Source organism: Quercus robur, chromosome 11 (genome assembly GCF_932294415.1).
Source record: "Quercus robur chromosome 11, dhQueRobu3.1, whole genome shotgun sequence".
Taxonomy (NCBI): domain Eukaryota; kingdom Viridiplantae; phylum Streptophyta; class Magnoliopsida; order Fagales; family Fagaceae; genus Quercus; species Quercus robur.
In genome coordinates, this window is record NC_065544.1 from 16,313,929 (window position 1) to 16,325,398 (window position 11,470).

Genomic DNA, 11,470 nt, shown 5'->3' on the forward strand with positions numbered 1-11,470 from the left:
TACAACAAAAGAGAAGCCAAAAAGGGGAATAGGAAACCTAGTAGTAAGCAAACATGATTACATGAAGAAAAGTAAAGAAGACCAAAGAGGCAAAGAGAAGAGAAAAAAAAAAAAAAAAATTGAACTTGAAATGAAAATTTGAGAATCAAAGGAGAGGAGTGAAACACTCCAAGCCTATTGCCTACACCAACTGATGAGTTTGCCAACTAAAAAGAGTTTTTTTTTTTTTTTTTTTTTATATAATCCAGATGGAGAGAGTGAGTGTTTTTTTCTTTTTCTTTTTTCTCCCTTTTGTTACTTGTCTATTTAATCTTTTTTCTGGCTTTTTTTTATAATCTTTTTTTTTTGCCTTTTGTTATTTATATACTGAGATAATCATTAGATAATCATTACTCTCTCTCTCTCTCTCTCTCTCTCTCTCTCTCTCTCTCTCTCTCTCTCTCTCTCTCTCTCTCTCTCTCTCTCTCTCTCTCTCTCTCTCTCTCTCTCTCTCTCTCTCTCTCTCTCTCAAGTAATAAATGTGGGTTTTCTTAATGAACTAGTGCTACAAAGGTTTAATACAGGGGATAGTTAGATTTGGTGACTTTTTTTTTTCCTTTTTTTTTTTCTAAGAAAGTTAAAAATTTGATGATTTGATTAGACTTCATGTCATTTCAACTTTTTTACTTTGAGAGAACGGTTAAAAGTAACTTGTTTCTTCTCTATCTTAATTAAAAAGTCTTAAATAATTTGGGCGGACCTTAAATCTTTTTGGGCAGGTCTTAATTGTTATTATTATTTTTTCAAATGAGAAAGCAACATAATATACTATATTAATACTATTGGGGCCCTGGGACCTTTGATGGTGGCCTAAATGGCCTATAGGTTCGGCCTCCATGGAAGAACATTATTATTTTTATTAAAAGTAGACTGGAATTTTTTTTTTTTTTTTGTTTTGGATGAACATTCATGACTCATGAGATTCGTCATTTAATAAATCTATTGTGGATTCATTAAGTTTCCTTTCCTTTCATCTTCAATGAACTTGTTGACCCAAAAAAAGAAAATAAAATTACAGGGAACAATATCACGTCACAGAGGTGGAGAAATTATTAGGTATATTACTATATTAAAATATATCCCGTGGACTCCTCCATCCTTTTAGTGGTGTGGACCCCACTGAGTGGCCCCAAGAAAGATGGACCTATTGATTTCCCCGCGTGAAGAGATGTGACCAATTGACTGTTACGCTAAATTCCATCCGCATGTGACTCAAAACTCTTAACACTAGTCCCTCTTACTTGAGTTCCATCTATCTTTTCTACCATTGTTATATCCAAAAATTGGTCTGAAAAACCTTGTATGTTGGAAGCATATTCGTGAACTAATCATTTGAAAGAAAGTGTTTGGTTGTTTGTATCTTTAAGTGTCTCAACCCCATAGATAGCCCAATTTGTGAAGATCAAATAAGAATGTCACATTCTGCTCATTCCATTCCATTAATCTTCCCACCAGACAATTCTGGGTCTGGTGGATCAGCATCTAGTGAGACTCTTCCACAGTCCTCTCATTCTATATCATCAATCTTCCAACCATACAAGTCTACTGAGAGTTCAGAATCCAATGAAAGACTCCCACAATGCTTTCATTCCATACCTTTAATCTTCCCACCAACCGAGTCAACAAACAGTTCCTCTGGTTCTCATTCAAAGCAGTCAGACTCTTCTACCAATGAATCAACACACCAGTCTACTTCAACCCAATTGCCTGAACTACAAGACCTTCATTTCAATGAAGTTAATCATAATTTTAAACGTGGTAATGCTCGATCTCCTTTGTCAATTCAAGCTGAAGATAGTTATCATTTTCAAGCTGGACTCAAAAAGCTTATAGAGGAGGCTCGCCAGAGCTGGACCTATGCAATTATGTGGGGTTTATCTTACGACCATTCTGGCTCTTCAATGTTGCGGTGGGCTAATGGGTACCACAGAGGCGAAAATGAGCTCAATTCAGTGATCACAGGATCTAATGTTGATGAAAAAGATGTCAGCAATACTGAGTGGTTCTTTTTGAAGTCGAAGATGCAGTGCTTCTTGAATGGCAGTGGCCACCCAGGCCAAGCTTTTGTCACTTCAAGATTGGTCTGGGTGGCCGGGTTGGAGCGTCTAGGGAGCTCCTCGTGTAACCGGGCACGAATGGGGCAGGTCTCCGGGTTACAAACAATGGTATGGATACCCTCAGCAAACGGCATTGTGGAATTTGGCTCTACAGAGCTGATTTTCCAGAGCACGGATTTAATCAACAAGGTTAGTTTTCTGCTTTAATGAACATGTGCATAGTGGGTGTGAAGAGATTAGTACTAATTATGGAGGATGAGTTTCAAATTGGTTTGCTTGATGGCAGAATTTTCGACTACATGATTTACAATTTGAATTTCACAATATGCACTTTGGTAATACGTATTAATGAATTATCAGATACGTATTGAGACCATAAAAGGGTTTCTTTATGATAACGGCTTTTATACATGTTTGTTGTTAATAGACCTAGCCTAGTGAGTTGGGATTACACTCTTCCCCCTCCCTTTTTGGTCTTTCCTGTAGGCTCTTATGCTCTGTTCACTTAACAAAGCCTTGAAAGGGGTACCATGGAAAAACTACTAGTAAACACTCGCAAGAAAAGAGTGTAGACTTTATTAATTATAGACATAAAAGTAAAGAAAGATTTAGCACGCACTCACAAAAGAAGAATTAGGTTGCTGTCTTTTATGCAAGAGAACATAGAACTCTAAACTTCCAACTCTCACAACATTCACATTACCTGTTTAAGACTCTATCCCTATCAGGTGAGATTACAAGAGTTGTGCTTATCGCAGTAACTTTTCAGATTATGACTAAAATTATTCAATACTCTGTAAAAGCATTCACATCCGATATTTTCAGACTATTCTATTTTACCATTTCAAAAAGATATTTTATCAATTATCCCATACCATTTTACAATATACCTAACACTCCAATTTTTATTTTCATATTCTACTCATTAAAATAATATATTTACACATTAAAATAATATAATATTACCACAATACCATCATATATTTTACAAAAGAAGCTACAGTACCATTAAAATAATAATTTGTGATATAGAAAAGTACCATTAAAATAATAATTTGTGATATAGAAAAGTTGCTACAGTTACATCCTATATTTGCGATGGTACTGTAGCATTATGCCAAAAAAATTTGTCATATCCCACGTTTACAAGTCCGACTGTGGGTTGCTTTTGGACTGAATTGGAAATTAGAGCTTACATTTGGCATATCCGAGTGCCAGTGCGAATGCTCTAAGTAATGCTCTCTCCAGTCACATTAATGGTGTGAATAGAGAAGACGCAGACAAATTGTCGTGGATGACCATAGGCAACTTTTGGTCTACCATTTCCAAGAGGATCTCCTCCCCTTGATGTGGATTCGATCCCAACTGGCCTGTAAAATGAGAAGGGAAAGATAAATCATCTATCTTTGTTATTGAACAAGCTGGTATTTGCATATATCTGGGAATGTATCAAATCAGCTGACTGTCCCAAATTCCATACTGAAAGGGGAGTGTTATTATGCCATTTTATGTTGTTAACTTATCATTCTAGGAAGAATAATCAGACATGCCGCTATTTGCTATCAGTTTTGATCTTTAATTAAACTGACGTTTTGGTTTTATGCCATTCATCTTCTGCACTTGTAACCAAACTCTCAAATTTATACTTCTGATTTGAGATATGATTTGACCTACTTTAGTTTAAAGGACTGTTGGATTAATTAAACTTTACATTTGGCTAAATCCATTAAACATAAGTGACAAATCACAACTTAGAAATTCTAATGATTGAATGTCATGACAACTCTGTACACTTTATTCACTCCTCACATACAGTCATAACCCAACAAGCACTAGTAGCAATATTTGAAATTCGTTCAAGGGCATCAAGGAAACCATCAATCGTCTTTAGTCGCAGCCCAGTACAAATCAAGATCCATGAATTCATATGTACTATTCTTTTTGTTCTAAAGTATGATCCAAGGTTGACTTCAATGAACTCGCCGCCAGACTGGAATTTGGATAATCAGATTTGGGATTTGGGTTAAATTTTGACCATAATTGTTTTATCTAGCAACTTCTCTCAATTCTGATTTGTCTCACTAGATCTATGTTAACATCTTCTAACAAGAAGCTCAATTGGTCTCACCTTGTCTCCTCTCTGGAAGACATGCCATGATCAAATAGCAGACAGAGATGATTTTTTGCAAATCAAACCCTCACAGCTTCTCGGTTTGTGGATATAAATTTATAGTTCACCCTTAAATATGTTGGATTTATATTTTCTTGGCATTGTATTTTCGTTGTGCTACCTTAATGTTCAATATTCTTTGAGATTCTAAGTAGTTATTTGGTGATTTAGGAGATCATGATGGGAAGACCTAGACAACTGAGGGCTGGATTGCATGATGTAACTATTCAAGATGATAGTTTTGAAGAGATTCGTCAAATGCTTGCTACTCTGAAAACAATGACAGAGAAGCATCAAGCTTGTCTGTCTGAGCAACAGGTACAGAACACTGAGCAACGACAAAGTCAGAGTGGAGCCTCCCCCGCCCTTCCTCTTATTCCTAAAGATCAAATCCCAGTTTTGTTAAAGCAATTCCGTGAGCTTATTCCACCTGTGTTTAGGCGAACGACTAACCCATTCAAGGCTGAGGAATGGATAAAGAAGATGGAAAATATTTTCATTGCCATTGGTTGCATAGGTGATCAACGTGTGACTTTTGCTACATTCATGTTAGAGGGAGAAGAGGCTAACCGTTGGTGGGCATATGAGCAAAGATTGTTGCATGAGGCTGGGACACAAGTAACATGGGAGGCATTCTCAAAGGCATTTTATGAGCATTACTTTCCTGATAGTATTCGAGATCAATTAGAGTCAAAATTTCTTAAACTCATACAAGGGAGCAAGACAGTTACAGAATATGAGATGAAATTCTTAGAGCTAGTACATTATGCCCCTCATGTTGCAGAAGATGAGGCGAGTAAATGTCGTAGGTTTTTCGAGGGGTTGAGGAAAGACATTAGGTCACAAATTATTCCCTCAATGCTAAGGGATTTCAATAAGCTAATTGAACAAGCTAAGGTGGTAGAGAAAAATTATGATCAAACTCATAAGGTTCACGAGTCGAAAAGGATGAGATTTGCGCAAAGAGGAGGCCAAAGTGGTAGACAACATAGTAGTGATGGATCTACTGAGGGGGTTAGAGACACTTGTCACTTCTGTAAGAGGAGCCACCCAGCACATAAATGTCCCTTGATTACAAGAGCTTGTTTTCAGTGTGGTCAAACTAACCATTTTGCTCGCACCAAATCTTCCAGGGATAGGCTTAAAGGTAAAAGGACCAAGAAATAGAGCGTAAGATATTGTTTTTATATTTCCTTCAGCTGGCATTCTTGGAGTCTCAATCAGTGGCGGAGCCACACACAAGGGTGGGGGGGCCAAGGCCCCCCCAAAGTTTTAAAAAATTATTTTATAGTATTTATATTATTTACATTTAAAAAAATGTAGCATGTAAAAATTGAAGTTGGTCCCCCCAAATTTTGAGTCATTTCAATGTTGCTCTTAAAAGAAAGAGAAATTATATTAAAATCATATAATTTAAGAGGTTTAACAAATTGAACTATGTAAAAAATGATAAATTTTTGTACATGTCTAATAGAAGAAATACATGACTTTTGTATGCTCATTAAAATTTTAGGAGATGATAAATTCTCTTAGTAAATTAATTTTTATATATGTGTGTAGAGGTTTGTCTTGATTAACAAATATATTAACATCACAACTTGGCCCCCCCAAACCAAAATTTCTGGCTCCGCCCCTGGTCTCAATGTATTCGAAGTTCAAACTTTGCTAATAAAGTTTATTCTACCAAATTTATGTGGAAATTCTGTTTATGCTTTAACATAGTGAAGAAAGAATTCCACATTCAGCTCCACTTGTGCACTTATTATTCCCAGTGGCCAATTCTTGGTCTGGTAGTTCAGCTTTTTTTTTTTTTTTTTTTTTTTTGAGAAACCGGACAGGAAAACCGGGCTGGGCTTTATTGAAACCAAAAAATCAGGAAACTTCAGCCATAGCCAAATGGGCTATGTCCTCAGGGCAGTCTTCCAACCATACTTGAAATTCAGGATCTATTCTAGCCCGTTTTGCCAAGGCATCAACTACTCTATTACATGAACAAGGAACAAAACAAAATTCAGAAAATGCTAAAAGGGAAATTTGGTCTTGGATGTCACCAACTATGTGACCATGCGCTGACTGGTCTGCTTCTCTATTCTTAATTGCTTGGATGACCACTGCTGCATCTCCTTCAAATATCACTTCATGGAGGAAAACAGAGCACCATCAAAGTTGGCCTTATAGCGAGTCTGTGTCGGGGCAATCCAGTGAGGCTGAACTGAAACTTGAGGTGTCGTAGAGGCTTCATCCTGGTCATCGAGGAAATCGTGCAGCATCTCACCAGCTACGGAAAACGCTTGGTTCAGTGGACGAGTTGAGCGATCAAGATGTTTCTCTTCTTTTATTCCATCACTCTTCCCTCCAAGTCTCCAACAAAGTCCGAAACAAACAGTTCGGAAAATGAGAAAAGAACTCCACCTTTGTCAGCTTCTTCAGGAGCTTTCTCACTAAAACCAAGTCTCAGCCAAACAATTTGGTCATAAGCTTAAGTGTTCCACATTTTCATGCCTTAATAGAGTCATTCTTTCCCGGAAGAAAGTCTAATTCCGATAGTTTTCTTAGTGATGTAGCAATCCTAACTTTTCTAAAACTCCTACTCAGTCTTATTTCCCTTCAGTGAATATCGAGTTCTGATTCAGATTTGAGTTACAAGAATGCAACAAACACTGAGACAATTACTTGGTCATTTTCACTTTTTTCAAGACCAAGTCACCCTGCAGGTTATCAAGACAAAGAAAAAAAATAAAATTGGGCTCTCTTCTCCGAAAAAATGTAATCCTCATCTTTTCTCCTACTAATGAATCAATCCAGTTCAATTTCATGAATATATATGGACCTAGCAATTCTTACGATAAAGAGACTATTTTGGACTTTCAATCATTTCCAGACAACATTTGATTTAAATAAATATGGACCAAATCATTCTTATATTGAGGATGACTTGCACCAATGTTCCGTGACCGCTAATCAATTGGTAAAATACTAGTACACACACCCTATTACATATATTCTTATATGCACTTAAATTGTGACTTAATTTGGAAATTGTTTCGATATCATTAGCAACACAAAACCTGCTCACAATTTAATTCGAAGAAAAATGTTAAACTTGAAAAGTGTTTGAATATCATCAACTACACAAAATCCAGTTACAATTTGATGAAAGAAAGTAACTTCAAGTTGAAAAGCTGAGCTCCATTTTCATTGTGTTACCTTAATGATCTAATATTCTTGGAGATTTTAAGTAGTTATTTGGTGATTCAGGAGATCATGATAAGAAAACCTAACCAAGTGAGGGGTGGAGAGCATGATGTACCTATTCAGGATGACAGTTTTAAAAAGTTTCATCAAATGCTTGCTATTCTGACAGAAATGGAAGAAAAACATCAAGTGTGTGTGTTTGAGCAACAGGTACAGGCTATTGAACCAGGACAAACTCAGGGTAGAGCTAGCCCTGCTGCTCCTCTTACTCCTAGAGATCAAATCTAGGTTTTGTTCAAGAAATTCCGTCAACTTAGCCCACCTGGGTTAAGATGAACAATTAATCCATTTAAGGCTGAGGAATGGATAAAAAAGATGGAAATATATATATCGGTAAAACTTAGAGAAAATCCAATTAGATTTTATAATTGAAAACCAATTTTGTGCTATGTGTCCTTAATTATTTTTAGAGAGTTTTATTTCTTAATTTTTGAGTCAAATGTGGGGTTACATCATAAATATACATTCAAGTGAGTGATTGAGTACAAAAACCAAATAGTCTAGAATTAATGAACCGTAAAAAATAAAAATAAAAGTAAAAAGTGCTTCACAATATCAAAAATTAAGAATTAATAAAAAAAATATTTTAAAAAAATATGAACAATTTACATTTTCTACCTAATAATATTCTTACAAGATTTTTTAAAGAGTTAACAAAATATAAAAATGACTATATATCAATAGTATTTAAATTATATATAGGAATTATATTATGCATCTTAATGTATATCTTTTAAGTATATTCATGCATATGCATGGGGTTACAAGCTAGTATATATTAAAAATCAAAACTAAGAGAAAATCAAATTAGAATTTCAATTCAAATCCAATTGTACGCCATGTGTCCCATTTAATTTTAAATTTTTGTGCCAAGTGAATTATTAAGTGTAAAAATTGAAAAGTCCGAGTCTAATTAGATTTTAAATTAAATTTCAATAAGAGTCTAATTTTGTGCCATATGTCCATCTATTTTTTTGGCAAGTAAATTATTGGGTACAAAAACTAAAGAGAGTTTAAATCCAATTTAATTCTATACACACACACACACACATACATAATGAGAAATTATTACATATTTTAAATTTTTATAATTTAAAAAAGGTGTAAATTAATATAATGTATAATTTCAACCTCTTCTAAAAAAAATTATAATTTGAAATGTATAATTGTGATTATTTTTAATTATACCCATGCATATGTAGAAGATTACATACTAGTTATTACTAATAATAAAAATAATAATGTAGGAAATTTCATTCCAAAATGATGTAAATGACAATACTGCATCACACTTGGCTACATTAGTTTGTAATAAAAATATGAGATAATTACAGTAAACCCACCCGTGGTTTAACCCGAAATCATTTTATCTATCCGTGGTTTGAAAGTATCACTTTACCCACCTAAAGTAAGTTGCATTTGTTTGCTGTAACCCACCTCTGTTAAAAATAGTGGCAAATGTGTATTTCTGCTCCCTTTTTATGTCTCTTCTCTCCCCCCCCCCCCCCCCAACAAAAAAAAAAAAAAAAAAAAAAAAATTAGAAACAGGATCAAAAACTATTTGGTCTCTCTTCATTCACATAGATCTTGAACACGAAGAACATACCCTCAGGAAAAATCTCCACAAAAACAAAAGGACAGTAACAAAGCTCCTTACCAAGAATTGAAGACAAGAAAGAGAAAACTCATCTTCTTCTTCACAGATACACAAAGATAGAAAAAGCTCAAAATGAATAAGAGATCTTATCATATTTATTGCCTATGGCTGATTCTGATACCTAGATGATGATGACAAGCTATAATTCCAAACACAGCTACTGATTTCAATTATATGTTCCCTACCAATGCAGCTACTAAAAAGGAAAAAAAGTCAGGCGCCCATTTAAACATTTAAATATTTAGTAACGGAGAAAGAATTGTAACAAAAACAAAAATAATTTTGCACAAGATGCAACCCATCTGCTAGTAAAATTGAAAAAAAAAAATGAAAAGCCAAAAGAAAGAAATGGAAGTGAAAAAGAAGAAGAAAACATAAACGACACTGTTGAAGCATAAAGATTAATTGAAGAGGAAAGAGAGATCAAATCAACCATAACCAAGACCCAAACCGCAAAACGGTGTGCTCCTCCTTAAAACCCAAGCCCAACCCAATGCAGCCATGCTCCTCCTCAAAACCCAAATCCAACCCAATGCAACCACCTTGTGCTCCTCCTCAAAACCTAGACCCAACCTAACGCAACCACCTCGTACATGACCTCAAAAACCAAACCCAACCCAACGTCGTGCTCCTTCTCAAAACCCATACCCAACCCAACATAGCCACCTTGTGCTCCACCACAGTCAGCACTAAAGCCACCGTGACCTAAAGCTACCGTCGATTTGAACTAGATTGTCGATTTGAATTGGAGTGTGAGAGATGAGAGAGACAATGACAGGATAGAGAGAAAGATTGAAAGAGAGTGAGAAACAAATTGGCAAAACTACCATACTGGTCCCTGAAATTTACCCTATAAGCACAATTGATCTCTTAAATTTTAAGTGAGTGTTATTGATCCCATAAGTTTCAATAATGAGCACTGTTACTTCTTTTATTAACTACCAAGTTTGCCATTAGTATTATTATTTATGTGGCTAACGGAATAATGACATGATATCTTTTTAATTGATGTGGCATAGTGCCATATCAGTAATTAAAGAAAAAAATATATATTTTAGATAAAGAAATCATGAAGATTTCCTTAAAACACTTATTTTAAAAAAAAACAAAAACAAAAACAAAAACAAAACAAAACAAAAAATAGATTAGTGGCAAGTTAGTCCTACATGCCAATCTATCCTTGTCCTCCCAGGTCTCTTCGTCAGTGTCCAAGCCTCTATCTTGCTGTCAGAGTCTCCAAATTTCCTTACCCTTAAAATCCTTATGAGGTTGTTCGACCACATTCCAAACCTACGTCTTGCCTTCGTTTCCATCCACCATGGCAAGTCCTCCATAACAACTCAACCATCCATATTCAAATTCTCCACCAACCCAAGTGCCTAATTTCTCAAACATCTCCATCCCATAAATACGTGGAAAGTGTAGAAAGGAATTGTAAATGTATCAAAGTACAAATCGTCAAATTATAATTATGTTTATCAAACCATACAAGGTTTAAAACATTATCCTTTTTTATTTTAATAAAAAATCCTTCTGATGAAGCATGACTTCGTCAGTCGAGCTGAATGCTTCTAGATGGATCCAGGGTCTGGGCACCTGCGCAAATGAAAAGACCACTCCTTCCGATGTGGTCACCGATGTGGTGCCTACCACAACGTCTCCGATGCCAAAGTCAGAATGAGAGAGTGTTTTGTAGAATGAAACAAAATAGCAAAATGGCAATCAGTATCCTTTCAGAGTGTTTGTGATGTTCGTACCTTGTGTTGGCAGTGTGGGGGCTTTATATACGTTGCCTTGGATTCTAGCCGTTGTGATTGATACTGTGATGTTAATGCCTTCCTTTGGTAACGCCTCTTGCCTAATAATGGGGTTTTAATGTGCTCTCAACGGTCTGTACAATTGGTTTTGTAACAGTCCGAGGCATTATTGGTGGCATTGAATGATTTGGCTGTCTCCGTCAGTGACGCAGGTAAGGGTTAGGCTCTTCTCTGGGGAATGGCCTTATCAGTCTTGCTGATCTCATCTGTATCCAATTTCGTCAGTCCCATCAGCTACCCCCAGATTCTGTGATCGTTGTGACATGTCATGACAACCATAGAAGATAATAGGTACTTGGATTGTAAGTGACTCTTGGGATTTCACGCTGTATTAAATGCGTAGTGGCTGCGCCGCATGCGTCGTGGCTCGTGCTGATTGTTGGGTTTTTTTTTTGCATGACCCTTGGGTTTTCCCCTGCTTTTCTGTTTTTTGGGCTTTAGTTTTTAAACTCCCTTTTCCTTTTGTTTCCCCCTT

At 35.8% G+C, this 11,470-nt stretch overlaps 1 protein-coding gene across 1 annotated transcript; it reads left to right on the forward strand.

Moving 5' to 3' along the window:
• Positions 1 to 1,245: 1,245 nt before the first annotated feature.
• On the forward strand, positions 1,246 to 5,506 carry LOC126705424 (uncharacterized). Its single transcript, XM_050404428.1, has 2 exons — positions 1,246 to 2,285; positions 4,438 to 5,506. Exons 1-2 carry the CDS (start codon positions 1,452 to 1,454, stop codon positions 5,431 to 5,433), a joined length of 1,830 nt encoding a protein of 609 aa, XP_050260385.1. The 5' UTR covers positions 1,246 to 1,451; the 3' UTR covers positions 5,434 to 5,506.
• Positions 5,507 to 11,470: the final 5,964 nt, after the last annotated feature.